This window comes from Myxine glutinosa, chromosome 2, assembly GCF_964187855.1.
Source record: "Myxine glutinosa chromosome 2, kmMyxGlut1.1, whole genome shotgun sequence".
Taxonomy (NCBI): Eukaryota; Metazoa; Chordata; class Myxini; order Myxiniformes; family Myxinidae; genus Myxine; species Myxine glutinosa.
Window position 1 is genome coordinate 135,453,663 of NC_136262.1, and position 17,069 is coordinate 135,470,731.

General features: G+C 53.9%; 1 protein-coding gene across 9 annotated transcripts in view; it reads right to left on the minus strand.

Annotated features, from left to right (window-relative positions):
- The window catches only part of LRRK1 (leucine rich repeat kinase 1), a 281,256-nt gene that overhangs the window by 3,414 nt on the left and 260,773 nt on the right, over positions 1-17,069 (minus strand). For 8 of the 9 annotated variants that reach the window (XM_078771695.1, XM_078771694.1, XM_078771701.1 and 5 more), the window contains one exon: positions 12,534-12,931. In XM_078771695.1, the coding sequence (XP_078627821.1) occupies positions 12,534-12,931 (398 nt within the window). Of the gene's footprint in view, positions 1-12,533; positions 12,932-17,069 lie in introns of those variants that run through there. The other variant, XM_078771700.1, reaches the window with a different exon arrangement.

The following is a 17,069-nucleotide window of genomic DNA, read 5'->3' on the forward strand; positions in this document are numbered from 1 at the left end:
GAAAAAAAGCAGAGGAAAGGAGAGTTGAAAGAGAACTCCAGGAAAGGTTAGAAGACAAGAAAGCAGAGGAAAAGAGAGTGGAACGAGAACTCCAGGAAAGGATAGAGGAAAAAAAAACAGAGGAGAGAAAAGCCGAAAGGGAGTTAAGGGATCGTGAAATGGCCCTTCAGCAGGAAATTGAACTCAAGGAGCTGGATGTAATGAAAGAACGGGGAGAGGTACCATCCATGCCGACTGGTTCGACACCTAGTCAGGACACCTGGGATGCTGGCAGACATGTGAGGCTGGTCCCACCCTTCAATGAAAAGGAGGTAGCCAAGTTTTTTCCACACTTTGAGCAAGTGGTTCGACTGTTAAACTGGCCTAAGGAGTACTGGTCCATACTAGTGCAAAGTGTTCTGGTGGGTAAAGCTCAAGAGATTTATTCGGCTTTAACGATTGACCAATGTGCAGATTACGAGGTATTGAAGAAACACATCCTCAAAGCCTATGAATTGGTCCCGGAAGCTTACCGGCAAAAATTCCGGAAGGCCAGGAGGAGGGAGAGTGAGACCCATGTGGAGTTTGCCAGATTGAAAGAAACCATGTTTGATAGGTGGTGCGATTCAAAAGGAGTTGGAAAAGACTTCGAACTATTGCGACAATTGATCCTGGTGGAGGAATTCCAACAGTGTGTCCACGAGGACATTAAAGTTCATCTGGAGGAAAGGAAAGTACCAAAGCTGTACGAGGCAGCAACCATGGCAGATGACTATGCTTTAACACACAGGATGGGGTTCCACAAACCGAACTTCTCGCCCAGACCTAGCCAGGGGAGCTATGGTACATCAGGGGCGGAGAATGAAAATCCATGGGGGCAGCCTCGAGATGAAAATGAGGACCACTCTGACACCACGACTTCTAGAAATCAGAAGACTGCGGTTCCAAGACAGACCTATCGTCCGGGGGGCTCGAGACAGACTGCAGCCCCCATGCCTTGGCAGAACACGAGGTTCTCCTCCGGGCCTACTTTCACTTTTTGCCATAAACCTGGACACTTGATGTCCAACTGTTATGCTCTGGGAAAGGAAAATCAGGAGTGGAGTTCGACCAGTACGACTCCAAATGCGATGGCCATTGTGAGAAATCGCCCTCAAAAGGGTTACCAACCATTTATTTCAGAGGGGTTTGTGTCACTGGACGGAGCCTCGACTAACCGGAGACTGGTTAGGATATTGAGGGACACAGGAGCACATCAATCTTTAATGCTTGAAGGCATCTTGCCATGGTCCGAGGAGACGGCAACTGTGGATAGTGTTCGTTTACAGGGGATTGGTGGCTGTGTTAGTGCTCCACTTCATGTCATCCATTTGGAGTCCGATTTGGTGTCAGGACCGGTCACCGTCGGTTTACAAGCCACGCTTCCTGTAGAGGGAGTATCTGTTGTTATCGGGAATGATTTGGCCGGTGGTCAAGTCTATGGTAACCCGATGGTTGTTAAAAAGCCCAGTAGGGAAAATAACTCCACACCAGTTAGGGATGGCAACAAATTTAGCAAGTTATTTGTAGATGGACTGAACTTCAAAACAAAGGAAGATGTTCTAGAGTCTGCCTTCAGCAAATATGGACCGCTTTTGGAAGTGCTGCTGATAAAAGACACGGAGACACGAAAGTCAAGAGGGTTTGGCTTTGTCACGTTTGAAAACTCAAAGGGCGCCAGAGAAGCAGAAAAGGATCTGAATAGCAAGGAGTTGGAGGGTCTGACCATCACAGTAGGGAAGGCATTTCCTAGGGGTCGAGGGGGCTACAGAGGAGGACCACGGAGTAGTAGTGGTGGTGGCTGCAATCGATATTATTATGGAGGCTTCCAGAGTTACGACAGCTCCCGAAGGAAGGATTATCAGAGCAGTGGCCGAGAAGGAGACCACCATTCAGGTGACTACTGTGACAAGTGGTCCAACTGTGATTGTTAGGAAAGTTAGAAAGAGTTGAAGCACTGAATGCTGTGGAGCAGCCGAGCCAAGATTCCTACACGGGTTAACCGTGAACGCCACATTCCTAAAGGCGTCCATGTAGTGAACTTTCCTACACGGACTAACCGTGAACTCCACGTTCCTAAAGGCGTCCAGGTAGTGAATATGTCCAGGCCTCACCACCCAACCACCATGGAACCTGGCCCTCAGCTCGGCCTCCCAGAAAAAGTTCTATCGATTGGCTTGACTTTGGATTTTTGATCAACCCCTTAACCTTCATTCAAAAGAAACTACAAGTAAAAATCAGAGGTCGATGAGAGGGAGTTTGGCTTTGCAGGGGTAACTGGGAAATTGAACATGTAAAGGGCAGGGACAATGTCGTGGCTGACGCTTTGTCCAGAGCGAATTAATTTTGGGAATTCTGTGGGTGGTGTGAAAGTTTTGTTGCTTTATTTTTGGGGAAACATTGATTACTTGTGTTGGTTTCAAGAATTTGCCTACAAAGAAAGTTTTCGCTGTGTTCAAACTTTCTTTCAAGAGGGGGGGAAGTGTTATGGATTCGGCCCTAATTATGGTTGCTATTGTTATCATTGTTGGTTCTAGATATTATGCTTATTGTGGCTTAAGGGAAAGGGTTATTGTGGTGAAAAGGTTTAAAAGCGCTCCTGGTAAAATGTGGCCGGAAATCCGGATCGTGACCGGAAGAGGTGGAGCGAGGAGGAAGAGGCGGGAGGAGATCGTGAAAAGACGTTTTGGTTGAAGCTCCGGACCGATTGGTGGAGCGTACAGGGCGATTGGACCCTGCGTCCTTGAAAGGAAGTTCGGGCGATAGGAGATATCGCCAGAGTGCTGTGGAGCCTGTGTAGTCGGGTATCCTCATTGAGGTTCCGGAGTATCCTTGCCTCAAAGCCCCGGTTCGAGTGAAAGCCGTCCGCCATCTTCGCCACGCGCGCAACCTGCCGTGAACAGGTTTTTGTCGCGTCGGCCGGGCAGTATTCCCCGGTGGGTTACCGGGGACGGCTGTGCAAGAAAGGGGCTTTTGAGGATTATACAGAGACTCGTTGATTGAACTGCAAACGTGTACGTCGGAGCGCGTCTTTGGGAGGTTTCCCATTCCGCCGCTATTGTGCTGGGTGTGGATCACGTGACCTGTGGGTTGCTTTGATCGTCCTCAACTGATTGTGATCGGACATTGATCCAACTATCGCGGGAGCGAATCGACCTCGCCTTGGAGGGGTACAGAGACATTGGGGGAGTACTGCGCGTTTGGGTTAAAAGGACGAGATAAGGTGGTACCATCTTAAAAATAGTGATTGTAGTGCGAATTGTTATTATTATTTGTGTCGTGATTCCGGTGTGATTTATAATATATTATTGTTTGTTCATAACCCTTGGTGTGGTTTCATTATTGATTTGATTGATTTCAACCAAGGATAACATATCTTTCTGCCGGGGACCCTCTCGGGGTTCGGAGGTTTACCGAGACCAGGGGATAGGGGAGGACCCCGTAACACCAATGTAACCAAAGTAACCAGCTTTTACTTATAATGTAACCAATGCAACCAGCTTTAACTTATAATGTAACCAATGTAATCAAGTTTGTCACCACAGCGTGATGTTGGCTGAGCGCTTAGGGTGCTGCGTTGGGATCCTAGGATCCTGGGTTAGAATCCCGGCCTAGCGGTTAGGGTGCTGGCTTGGGATCCTAGGATCCTGGGTTAGAATCGCAGCTTAGTGGTTAGGTTGCCGGCTTGGGGTCCGAGGATCCTGGGTTAGAATCTCGGCTTAGCGGTTCGGATGCTGGCTTGGGATGCTAGGATCCTGGGTTAGAATCCTAGCTTAGCGGTTAGGGTGCCGGCTTGGGATCCTAGGATCCTGGGTTAGAATCCCGGCCTAGCGGTTAGGGTGCTGGCTTGGGATCTTAGGATCCTGGGTTAGAATCCCTGCTTAGCGGTTCGGGTGCTGGCTTGGGATCCAAGGATTCTGGGTTAGAATCCCGGCTTAGCGGTTGGGGTGCTGGCTTGGGATCCTAGGATCCTGGGTTGGAATCCCGGCCTATCGGTTAGGGTGCCGGCTTGGGATCCTAGGATCCTGGGTTAGAATCCAGGCTTAGCGGTTAGGGTGCTGCCTTGGGATCCTAGGATCCTGGGTTAGAATCCCGGCTTGGCGGGTCGGGTGCTGGCTTGGGATCCGAGGATCCTGGGTTAGAATCCCGGTGTAGTGGTTAGAGTGCCAGCTTTGGATCCTAGGATCCTGGGTTAGAATCCCAGCTTAGCGGTTCGGGTGCTGCCTTGGGATCCTAGGATCCTGGGTTAGAATTCCGGCTTAGCGGTTCGGGTGCTGGCTTGGGATCCGAGGATCCTGGGTTAGAATCCTGGCGTAGCGGTTGGAGTGCCAGCTTGGGATCCTAGGATCCTGGGTTAGAATCCCGGCTTAGCGGTTCGGGTGCTGGCTTGGGATCTGAGGATCCTGGGTTAGAATCCCGGCATAGCGGTTAGAGTGCCAGCTTGGGATCCGAAGATCCTGGGTTAGAATCCCGGCTTAGCGGTTCGGGTGCTGGCTTGGGATCTGAGGATCCTGGGTTAGAATCACGGCGTAGCGGTTAGGGTGCCGGCTTGGGATCCCACGATACTGGGTTAGAATCCCAGCCTAGCGGTTAGGGTGCTGGCTTGGGATCCTAGGATCCTGGGTTAGAATCCCAGCTTAGTGGTTAGGGTGCCGGCTTGGGGTCCGAGGATCCTGGGTTAGAATCTCGGCTTAGCGGTTGGGGTGCTGGCTTGGGATCATAGAATCCTGGGCTAGAATCCGGCCTAGCGGTTAGGGTGCTGGCTTGGGATCCTAGGATCCTGGGTTAGAATCCCGGCTTAGCGGTTCGGATGCTGGCTTGGGATCCTAGGATCCTGGGTTAGAATCCCGGCTTAGCGGTTGGGGTGCTGGCTTGGGATGCTAGGATCCTGGGTTAGAATCCTAGCTTAGCGGTTAGGGTGCCGGCTTGGGATCCCAGGATCCTGGGTTAGAATCCCGGCCGAGCGGTTAGGGTGCTGGCTTGGGATCCTAGGATCCTGGGTTAGAATCCCGGCCTAGCGGTTAGGGTGCTGGCTTGGGATCTTAGGATCCTGGGTTAGAATCCCTGCTTAGCGGTTCGGGTGCTGGCTTGGGATCCAAGGATTCTGGGTTAGAATCCCGGCTTAGCGGTTGGGGTGCTGGCTTGGGATCCTAGGATCCTGGGTTGGAATCCCGGCCTATTGTTTAGGGTGCCGGCTTGGGATCCTAGGATCCTGGGTTAGAATCCAGGCTTAGCGGTTAGGGTGCTGCCTTGGGATCCTAGGATCCTGGGTTAGAATCCCGGCTTGGTGGGTCGGGTGCTGGCTTGGGATCCGAGGATCCTGGGTTAGAATCCCGGTGTAGCGGTTAGAGTGCCAGCTTTGGATCCTAGGATCCTGGGTTAGAATCCCAGCTTAGCGGTTCGGGTGCTGCCTTGGGATCCTAGGATCCTGGGTTAGAATTCCGGCTTAGCGGTTCGGGTGCTGGCTTGGGATCCGAGGATCCTGGGTTAGAATCCTGGCGTAGCGGTTGGAGTGCCAGCTTGGGATCCTAGGATCCTGGGTTAGAATCCCGGCTTAGCGGTTCGGGTGCTGGCTTGGGATCTGAGGATCCTGGGTTAGAATCCCGGCATAGCGGTTAGGGTGCCGGCTTGGGATCCTACGATACTGGGTTAGAATCCCGGCCTAGCGGTTAGGGTGCTGGCTTGGGATCCGAGGATCATGGGTTAGAATCCCAGCTGAGCGGTTCGGGTGCTGGCTTGGGATTCGAGGATCCTGGGTTAGAATCCCTGCTTAGCGGTTAGGGTGCCGGCTTGGGATCCTAGGATACTGGGTTAGAATCCCGGCCTAGCGGTTAGGGTGCTGGCTTGGGATCCTAGGATCCTGGGTTAGAATCCCGGCTTAGCTGTTCAGGTCCCGGCTTGGGATCCTAGGATCCTGGGTTCGAATCCCGGCTTAGCGGTTCAGGTGCTGGCTTGGGATCCGAGGATCCTGGGTTAGAATCCCTGCTTAGCGGTTATGGTGCCGGCTTGGGATCCTAGGATCCTGGGTTAGAATCCAGGCTTAGCGGTTAGGGTGCTGCCTTAGGATCCTCGGGTCCTGGGATAGAATCCCGGCTTAGCGGTTAGGGTGCTGCCTTGGGATCCTAGGATCCTGGGTTAGAATCCCAGCGTAGCGGTTCGGGTGCTGCCTTGGGATCCTAGGATCCTGGGTTAGAATCCCGGCTTAGCGGTTGGGGTGCTGGCTTGGGATCCGAGGATCCTGGGTTAGAATCCCGGCCTAGCAGTTAGGGTGCTGGCTTGGGATCCTAGGATCCTGGGTTAGAATCCCGGCTCAGCGGTTCGGGTGCTGGCTTGGGATCCGAGGATGCTGGGTTGGAATCCCTGCTTAGCGGTTAGGGTGCCGGCTTGGGATCCTAGGATCCTGGTTTAGAATCCAGGCTTAGCTGTTAGGGTGCGGGCTTGGGATCCTATGATCCTGGGTTAGAATCCCGGCTTAGCGGTTAGGGTGCTGCCTTGGGATCCTAGGATCCTGGGTTAGAATCCCGGCTTCGCGGTTCGGGTGCCGGCTTGGGATCCTAGGATCCTGGGTTAGAATCCCGGCTTCGCGGTTCGGGTGCCCGCTTGGGATCCGAGGATCCTGGGTTTCAATCCCGGTCGATCGCCGAATCAACACCAGGGGGGTTGACTCAGCCTGTCTTCCTTCCGAGGTCGGCAAAGTGAGTACCAGTTCACTGGTAATTTCCTGTGTGTCACAAGAGGCGACCAACAGGATTGTTGGCACGAAGGGCATCCGACCATGGAAGGGCATCCGACCATAAAACATTGCTTCAAAAAGGGGACCACGGTGTTCGAAAAAGGACAACCCCTGCTCTGCGGGGAAAAATTGCCTCTAAAGGTGGTTCTTCTTTCTTCTTCAGCTTTTACCACCAGGGTCGTCCATCCTTGAATTTTTTATTATAGTTTAAAGGAATTTCCAGTGGTCCATTTTCATAGGCAGAATTTTAGTGGGGTCCCACATTTCCCTAAGGGCAGCGGTGCAACCATTTTGTGTACATATAACATGTGTACACCAAACCATGTGGTACATCACCAGGTTGTTAGGGTTAATCCCAAGGCTGCACCCAACCCTAACCCTAACAGCTCTACTTACAACAGCTTAGAATGCTACTACTAATACTAATCCCCATACCTTGCTAAGGGGCGTAGCGATTCAGCGACCCCCTTGGGGGGAGGTTAGGGTCCCTTGGGACAGGTGGAACACAAGATTACGGCAGGAATTTAGAATTTTGTTTGTGGTGCCAGCCATTGCTCGCCTACTCCTTGTGAAGGACATCGTGGGGTCTTGAACATCCACCAACTAATGTCGGTTGATGGGATGCCCAAGACGGATGGCACATACTGATGAATCACCTGCTTGTGAAACACTGGAACGACAGTTTATAATTGAGTCGGGATTTCAACCCAGGCTAGTTGTCTCTGGTTTGCCTCTGGTTTGTCTCCTGGCTAGACAGCTTAGAGGCCTCTGGTTTGTCTCTGGTTTGTCTCCGGGCGAGATAGCTTAGAGGCCTCTGGTTTGCCTCTGCTTTGTCTCCTGGCTAGACAGCTTAGAGGCCTCTGGTTTGCCTCTGGTTTGTCTCCTGGCTAGACAGCTTAGAGGCCTCTGGTTTGTCTCCGGGCGAGATAGCTTAGAGGCCTCTGGTTTGCCTTTGGTTTGTCTCTGGTTTGTCTCCGGGCGAGAAAGCTTAGAGGCCTCTGGTTTGTCTCTGGTTTGTCTCCGGGCGAGATAGCTTAGAGGCCTCTGGTTTGCCTCTGCTTTGTCTCCTGGCTAGACAGCTTAGAGGCCTCTGGTTTGCCTCTGGTTTGTCTCCTGGCTAGACAGCTTAGAGGCCTCTGGTTTGTCTCCGGGCGAGATAGCTTAGAGGCCTCTGGTTTGCCTTTGGTTTGTCTCTGGTTTGTCTCCGGGCGAGAAAGCTTAGAGGCCTCTGGTTTGTCTCTGGTTTGTCTCTTGGCTAGACAGCTAAGAGGCCTCTGGTTTGTCTCTGGTTTCTCTCTTGGCTAGACAGCTAAGAGGCCTCTGGTTTGTCTCTGGTTTGCCTCTGGTTTGTCTCTGGTTTGCCTCTGGTTTGTCTCTGGTTTGTCTCCTGGCAAGACAGCTTAGAGGCCTCTGGTTTGTCTCTGGTTTGCCTCTGGTTTGTCTCTGGTTTGTCTCCTGGCTAGACAGCTTAGAGGCCTCTGGTTTGTCTCTGGTTTGTCTCCTGGCTAGACAGCTTAGAGGCCTCTGGTTTGTCTCTGGTTTGTCTCCTGGCAAGACAGCTTAGAGGCCTCTGGTTTGTCTCTGGTTTGCCTCTGGTTTGTCTCTGGTTTGTCTCCTGGCTAGACAGCTTAGAGGCCTCTGGTTTGTCTCTGGTTTGTCTCCGGGCGAGATAGCTTAGAGGCCTCTGGTTTGCCTTTGGTTTGTCTCTGGTTTGTCTCCGGGCGAGAAAGCTTAGAGGCCTCTGGTTTGTCTCTGGTTTGTCTCTTGGCTAGACAGCTAAGAGGCCTCTGGTTTTTTCTCTGGTTTGTCTCTGGTTTGTCTCTGGTTTGTCTCCTGGCTAGACAGCTTAGAGGCCTCTGGTTTGTCTCTGGTTTGTCTCCTGGCTAGACAGCTTAGAGGCCTCTGGTTTGTCTCTGGTTTGTCTCCTGGCTAGACAGCTTAGAGGCCTCTGGTTTGCCTCTGGTGTGTCTCTGGTTTGCCTCTGGTTTGTCTCCTGGCTAGACAGCTTCGAGGCCTCTGGTTTGCCTCTGGTTTGTCTCCTGGCAAGACAGCTTAGAGGCCTCTGGTTTGTCTCTGATTTGTCTCTGGGCGAGATAGCTTAGAGGCCTCTGGTTTGCCCCTGGTTTGTCTCTGGTTTGTCTCCTGGCTAGACAGCTGAGAGGCCTCTGGTTTACCTCTGGTTTGTCTCCTGGCGAGACAGCTTAGAGGCCTCTGGTTTGCCTCTGGTGTGTCTCTGGTTTGCCTCTGGTTTGTCTCCTGGCTAGACAGCTTCGAGGCCTCTGGTTTGCCTCTGGTTTGTCTCCTGGCTAGACAGCTGAGAAGCCTCTGGTTTGTCTCCTGGCAAGACAGCTTAGAGGCCTCTGGTTTGCCTCTGGTGTGTCTCTGGTTTGCCTCTGGTTTGTCTCCTGGCGAGACAGCTTCGAGGCCTCTGGTTTGCCTCTGGTTTGTCTACTGGCTAGACAGCTTAGAGGCCTCTGGTTTGTCTCTGGTTTGTCTCCTGGCTAGAAAGCTTTGAGGCCTCTGGTTTGTGTCTGGTTTGTCTCCTGGCTAGACAGCTTAGAGGCCTCTGGTTTGTCTCTGGTTTGCCTCTGGTTTGTCTCTGGTTTGTCTCCTGGCTAGACAGCTTAGAGGCCTCTGGTTTGCCTCTGGTGTGTCTCCGGTTTGCCTCTGGTTTGTCTCCTGGCTAGGCAGCTTAGAGGCCTCTGGTTTGTCTCTGGTTTGCCTCTGGTTTGTCTCTGGTTTGTCTCCTGGCGAGACAGCTTATAGATCTCTTGTTTGCCTCTGGTTTGTCTCTGGTTTGTCTCCTGGCTAGACAGCTTAGAGACCTCTGGTTTGTCTCTGGTTTGTCTCCTGGCTAGACAGCTTAGAGGCCTCTGGTTTGTCTCTGGTTTGTCTCCTGGCTAGACAGCTTAGAGACCTCTGGTTTGCCTCTGGTTTGTCTCCTGGCGAGACAGCTTAGAGACCTCTGGTTTGCCTCTGGTTTGTCTCTGGTTTGCCTCTGGTTTGTCTCCTGGCTAGACAGCTTAGAGACCTCTGGTTTGCCTCTGGTTTGTCTCTGGTTTGTCTCTGCTATGTCTCTGGTTTGTCTCCTGGCTAGACAGCTTAGAGGCCTCTGGTTTGTCTCTGGTTTGCCTCTGGTTTGTCTCTGGTTTGTCTCCTGGCTAGACAGCTTAGAGACCTCTGGTTTGCCTCTGGTTTGTCTCCTGGCGAGACAGCTTAGAGACCTCTGGTTTGCCTCTGGTTTGTCTCTGGTTTGTCTCTGGTTTGCCTCTGGTTTGTCTCCTGGCTAGACAGCTTAGAGACCTCTGGTTTGCCTCTGGTTTGTCTCTGGTTTGTCTCTGCTATGTCTCTGGTTTGTCTCCTGGCTAGACAGCTTAGAAGCCTCTGGTTTGTCTCTGGTTTGCCTCTGGTTTGTCTCTGGTTTGTCTCCTGGCTAGACAGCTTAGAGGCCTCTGGTTTTCCTCTGGTTTGTCTCCTGGTGAGACAGCTTAGAGGCCTCTGGTTTGTCTCTGGTTTCCCACTGGTTTGTCTCCTGGCAAGACAGCTTAGAGGCCTCTGGTTTGCCTCTGGTTTGTCTCTGGTTTGTCTCTTGGCTAGACAGCTTAGAGGCCTCTGGTTTATGTCTGGTTTGTCTCCTGGCTAGACAGCTTAGAGGCCACTGGTTTGTCTCTGGTTTGCCTCTGGTTTGTCTCCTGGCGAGACAGCTTAGAGGCCTCTGGTTTGCCTCTGGTTTGTATCCTGCCTAGACAGCTTAGAGGCCTCTGGTTTGTCTCTGGTTTGCCTCTGGTTTGTCTCTGGTTTGTCTCCTGGCTAGACAGCTTAGAGGCCTCTGGTTTGTGTCTGGTTTGTCTCTTGTTTGTCTCCTGCCTAGAGAGCTTAGAGGCCTCTGGTTTGTTTCTGGTTTGCCTCTGGTTTGTCTCTGGTTTGTCTCTGGTTTGTCTCCTACCTAGAGAGCTTAGAGGCCTCTGGTTTGTGTCTGGTTTGTCTCTGGCTTGTCTCCTGCCTAGAGAGCTTAGAGGCCTCTGGTTTGTTTCTGGTTTGCCTCTGGTTTGTCTCTGGTTTGCCTCTGGTTTGTCTCTGGTTTGTCTCCTGGCTAGACAGCTTAGAGGCCTCTGTTTTGTCTCCTGGCTAGACAGCTTAGAGGCCTCTGGTTTGTCTCCTGGCTAGACAGCTTAGAGGCCTCTGGTTTGTCTCTGGTTTGTCTCCTGGCTAGACAGCTTAGAGGCCTCTGGTTTGTCTCTGGTTTGCCTCTGGTTTGTGTCTGGTTTGTCTCCTGGCTAGACAACTTACAGACCTCTGGTTTGCCTCTGGTTTGTGTCTGGTTTGTCTCCTGGCTAGACAGCTTAGAGGCCTCTGGTTTGCCTCTGGTTTGTCTCTGGTTTGTCTCCTGGCTAGACAGCTTGGAGGCCTCTGGTTTGCCTCTGGTTTGTCTCCTGGCTAGACAGCTTCGAGGCCTCTGGTTTGTCTCTGGTTTGTCTCCTGGCGAGACAGCTTAGAGGCCTCTGGTTTGTCTCTGGTTTGTCTCTGGTTTGTCTCGAGTTTGTCTCCTGGCTAGACAGCTTAGAGGCCTCTGGTTTGTGTCTGGTTTGTCTCCTGGCTGGACAGCTTAGAGGCCTCTGGTTTGTCTCTGGTTTGTCTCCTGGTGAGACAGCTTAGAGGCCTCTGGTTTGTCTCTTGGCTAGACAGCTTAGAGGCCTCTGGTTTGTCTCTGGTTTGTCTCTGGTTTGTCTCTAGTTTGTCTCCTGCCTAGACAGCTTAGAGGCCTCTGGTTTGTGTCTGGTTTGTCTCCTGGCTAGACAGCTTAGAGGCCTCTGGTTTGTCTCTGGTTTGTCTCCTGGTTAGACAGCTTAGAGGCCTCTGGTTTGCCTCTGGTTTGTCTCCTGGCTAGACAGCTTAGAGGCCTCTGGTTTGTCTCCGGGCGAGATAGCTTAGAGGCCTCTGGTTTGTCTCTGGTTTGTCTCTAGTTTGTCTCCTGGCTAGACAGCTTAGAGGCCTCTGGTTTCCCTCTGGTTTGTCTCTTGGCTAGACAGCTTAGAGGCCTCTGGTTTGTCTCTGGTTTGCCTCTGGTTTGTCTCCTGGCAAGACAGTTTAGAGGCCTCTGGTTTGTCTCTGGTTTGCCTCTGGTTTGTCTCTGGTTTGTCTCCTGGATAGACAGCTTAGAGGCCTCTGGTTTGCCTCTGGTTTGTCTCTGGTTTGTCTCTGGTTTGCCTCTGGTTTGTCTCCTGGCTAGACAGCTTAGAGACCTCTGGCCATCTTGCCAGCAAGCTTATGATGCAAAGCATCAATTCTGCTGCATTCAACCGGATTTGAACGGTGAACTGCTGAAATGCCAATGGAGATGTCCTTCAAATTGGCTATTTTATCAGTCTAGCCAAGGTTTGATGACATCAAGAATGTTAACTCGTCCATGCCTGAGCACCCCATTCTTCAGAGGGGATGTTACATCAGCTGTCCCATCTACCAGTATACAAGGGAATACCTTAAAATCCCACTGCACTGTTTGAAAAGTATGTCATTGTGCGCTGATACTGTCCAATATCATCATGGCCAAATGCAGCACCTGCATGCTCCATGAATGATACAAGACAACACCCATGCGCCGCTGTATACAGCATGAGGCCACAATTATATAAACCAATATGTACCTAAATGTTGTATTTCATATGAAAGTAAACATACCATGTTCATTTGTATACGTATCGCTGAATTTCCCGAGTACAATTTGATACTTTTTCATACTTCACTGGCAAGACCTACCTATATTGTGGTACATCGAGCTCACCTTGGTACCCATATGCAATCCTGCACAGCGACAATGCATACAGCTGCCAACTTCTCCTCCGTCAGGGTCGTCTGATGTTTTACTGGATCCGCATGTGCGATGCCATCTCCTTCAAGTCCAATGTTCATTGTTGGGTTTATCCATTGTGCATGGGCTGCTGGCACATCCATTCTTTGAATCACATCCGCCATTGTCGTCATGGTCGTGGTCATGGTTCCGTCAAGAGTCGTGGTCATAGTTGAAGTCTTGCATTCGGTCGCATCCAAAGTCACTGAAGTTGTGGTTGTTGATGCTGTACATGCAGTGGTAGATGTAACTTCACATACAAGTTCGGAAGGAGAACCCAGCATGAAGGATTCCAGCTCTTCTCCCTCGATAGAGTTAGTGTTTACCAGAACCTGAGAAAAGAACCATGATTATATCAAGACTGTTTACCAGAACCATGACACAAGCCACTTCTGCTACAGCGCTTGGTTAAAAAAAGTATCCGATTGTGAAAATTAAGTTAAGATACAAAATTCAATCTTGTGCTATTTACGAACAACTGGTCAAATTACAGGAAGAATCACAAGGTGTCTTCTGAAAACAAAAAAAAAGAAATACACAGAGGTTTACAAAAGGGCATGAAAATAAGGGTTAGTTAGGGGAATGCGCGTCAGGCTCTCAACTTACGTATATATTGCAAAAACAAAAATGAGTATTCTAAAAACGATTGGATGCTCTGTCTGTAGCAAATGAGAAGCATATACTCATAGAGAAAAAGACAAACAGACAAATTCAGAAGCTCATGGACAGAGATGTTTGTTAGATTACAATTTGAGGATGTAGTCAGGTTCACTATGTCAATAAATTATATTTCGTTCAAAATCATGGTAGATTAGCAAACCTATACATTTTTGGAAAGGTTATAGCATAAGGAAACTAAAAATCAATGTTTACATTTGGAGAGATACCTGTATGGCGGCCATTTTGGATTTTCATAATGGCCACTGTAAAATACATATTTTGTTCTATTTCTGCCTCTAATTACCCTAAAAAACTTTAAAATATATACTAAACCTATATTTTCAGGGACAAGGAATCCAATGAAAGTATTGAAGGAGCTGCGCTCCAACGCGAGTCGAAAGAATTGACGCGACCAAAGACGGAATTCGTCCGAGTTGCTTTATTGAAACAAAACAGCTCAGGTATTCTGAAAAGCCCGTTTATCGGGCAGCAATATATATACACATTTATGCCGGGGCGTTTGCCCGGGAAAACCGAGACCGGGCATGCCCGGGTGTCAAGGGCGAGTCCTGGAAAGGCGAGTCTGGACATGCCCGGGCGTCCTGGACGCGGCCTGGCAAGTCGAGGCTGGGCGTGCCCGGGCGCTCTGGGCGAGCCCTGGAAAGGCGAGAGCGGGCATGCCCGGGAAAGACAAGACAGGGCGTGCCCGGGAGGTTCGGGCGTGCCCGGGAAGAGCGAGTCCGGGCATGCCCAGGAGAGGCGCGTCTGGGCCCGTCCGGACGAGCCCGGCATGGCGATCGCGCCCTGGCCGCATCCTGGCAGGTGCAAGGCGATTGTGTACATTCAGCGGGGACCGCTACACATGCCCCTCCAGAATCGACCTGCACCGGCAGGGTCAATTTAAGGGGGGTCCGGATGACAAGGCCGAAGCGACCCCTGGAGGGTCGTGGGGGGGGGTTCGATCCGGTGGTGGGTGGTCGAGCGGGGGGAACTGTAGACGGGGGGCGGCCTCGCCGCGGAGGAAGGGCCAACCGTGGTGGTCGGTCGACGTCCACGTGCGCCGGTTTGAGGCGGTCCACAGAGATCCAGTCCGACCGGCCACCGACGTCGACGACGACGGACTTGTCGCCCCGTCGCAGGACCCGGAATGGCCCGTCGTACGGCGGCCGGAGTGGCCCCTGGTGCGCCTCATGACGCACAAAGACGTACTCCGCTGTGCGAAGCGCCGGGGGGATGTAGGACTGGGGGCCACCGTGGCGGGACGTTGGCACGGGGGCAAATCGGCGGGCGGCCTCCTGGAGGTCCGAGCGCTGGTGTGCAGCGGACCAGGGACTGGTAGCGTCGGGCACGAACTCGCCCGGGACGCGGAGCGGCTGGCCATAGACGAGCTCGGCGGCGGACGCCCAGAGGTCCTCCTTGGGGGCTGTGCGGAGGCCCAAAAGGACCCACGGCAGCCGGTCGGTCCAACCGTCGTCCTGAAGGCTGGCCATGAGTGCGGCCTTCATGGAGCGGTGAAACCGCTCGCACAACCCGTTGGCTTGGGGGTGGTAGGCCGTGGTGTGGTGCAGCGTGACCCCCAACGAGCGGGCGACCACGCCCCAAAGTTCGGACGTGAACTGTGGGCCGCGGTCGGACGAGATGTCCGCCGGTGCGCCGAAGCGCGCGACCCAGGTGGCGATGAACGCCTGCGCCACGTCGCGGTGGTGGTGGAGGTGAGGGGCACGGCCTCCGGCCACCTGGTGGTCCTGTCCACCATGGTGAGCAGGTGGGTGAACCCCCGCGATGGGGGCAGGGGACCCACCAGGTCCACGTGGACGTGGTCGAAACGCCGTGCAAGCACAGTGAAAGGTGCTAGCGGGGCCTGGGTGTGGCGGTGGACCTTGGCCCGCTGGCAGGCCGTGCAGGCGTTGGCCCAGTCGCGGACGTTCCGTCGCAGGCCGTGCCAGACGAAACGCGCCGACACCAGCTTCTGAGAAGCTTTCCGGCCCGGGTGAGAAAGGCCGTGGATGGAGGCGAAGATGCGGCGCTGCCAGGAAACGGGCACGATGGGGCGAGGCTGGCCCTGGGAGACGTCGCAGAGCAGGACGGTGCCCGCGAAGGGGATGTCGGCCAGGCGGAGGCCCGTGTCCGCTGCCCGGAAGGCCTGCACCGAGGTATCGGTGGTCTGGTCGGCCGCCATGAGCACGAAGTCCACACCTAGGTGGACCGCGTTCGCGCTGGCCCGAGAAAGACAGTCGGCCATGGCGTTGTCTTTGCCGGCGACGTGCCGGATGTCCGTGGTGAATTCCGACACGGCGGAGAGGTGGCGCTGCTGGCGGGCCGACCACGGCTCCGTGACTTTGGCCATTGCGTAGACCAACGGCTTGTGGTCGACGAAAGCCGTGAACGGGCGGCCCTCCAGGAGGTGTCGGAAATGGCGAACGGCCAGGAATAGACTGAGCAGCTCGCGGTCGAACGTGCTGTATTTTAACTCGTTCGGCCGGAGCTGCCGGCTGAAAAAGGCGAGTGGCTGCCAAACCCTGTCCACCCATTGTTCATGGACGGCGCCCACCGCGTAGTTGGAGGCGTCCGTAGTGAGGGCGATGGGCGCGTTGAGCACCGGGTGAGCCAGCAGCGTTGCGTCGGCGAGGGCCCGTTTTGCGCTCGCGAAGGCCGCGTCCATGGCCACGGACCAAACGATGTCATGCTTGGCCGGCTTGCCCCGGAGGGCCTCGTAAAGGGGCCGCATGAGTTGAGCAGCGCGGGGCACGAATCGGTGATAAAAATTCACCATGCCGAGGAACTCTTGTAGGGCCTTGATGGAACGGGGACGCGGGAACGTGGTGATGGCCTCGACCTTGGTCGGCAGCGGCACGGCCCCGGTCTTGGTGATGCAGTGGCCCAAAAAGTCAACGGTCGTCGTGCCGAAGTGGCATTTGGCCGGGTTCACAATTAAGCCGTGCTCGCTGAGGCGACCGAACAGTGTTCGGAGGTGGAGGAGGTGCTCGGCGCGGGACGTGCTGGCGACGAGGATGTCGTCCAGATAGACGAAAAGAAATGGCAGGTCGCGCAGCACGCCGTCCATTAAGCGCTGGAACGCCTGGGCCGCGTTCTTGAGGCCAAACGGCATCCTCAAAAATTCGAACAGGCCGAATGGCGTGATGACGGCCGTCTTCGGGACGTCGGCCGCCCGGACAGGTACCTGGTGGTATCCCCGTATCAGGTCAATTTTGGAAAATATGACCCGTCCCGCCAAACGGGCGGAAAAGTCCTGGATGTGCGGGATCGGGTACCTGTCGGGGGTGGTAGCGTCGTTGAGGCGGCGGTAGTCGCCACACGGGCGCCATCCGCCCCCCGGCTTTGGCACGATGTGCAGTGGTGAGGCCCACGCGCTATTGGAGCACCGCACGATGCCGAGGTGCTCCAACGCGTCGAACTTGGCCTTTGCTACGGCGAGCTTGGCCGGGTCGAGGCGGCGGGCCCTGGCGTAGACCGGCGGGCCCGTAGTGGGTATGTGGTGCTCGATCCCATGCCGCACTGCGACGGCCGAAAACGTCGGCCGCGTGAGGGCCGGGAATTCCGCGAGCAGGCGAGCGAACTCGTTCGCCGTCGGGAGGGCGCACGCCAGTTCGGTCGGCGCGGAGCTGCTCATCGTGCACGCCAGGGAACTGAAGGTCTCGGCGTTGACAAGGCGACGACGTTTGACGTTGACCAGCAGCCCGTGCGCGCAGAGGAAGTCGGCGCCCAGCAAAGCCATGGGGACGCAGGCGGTCACAAAGGTCCACTGAAAGCGCTGGCTGCCGAAGCAGAGGGTGACGTCGCGCGGGCCGA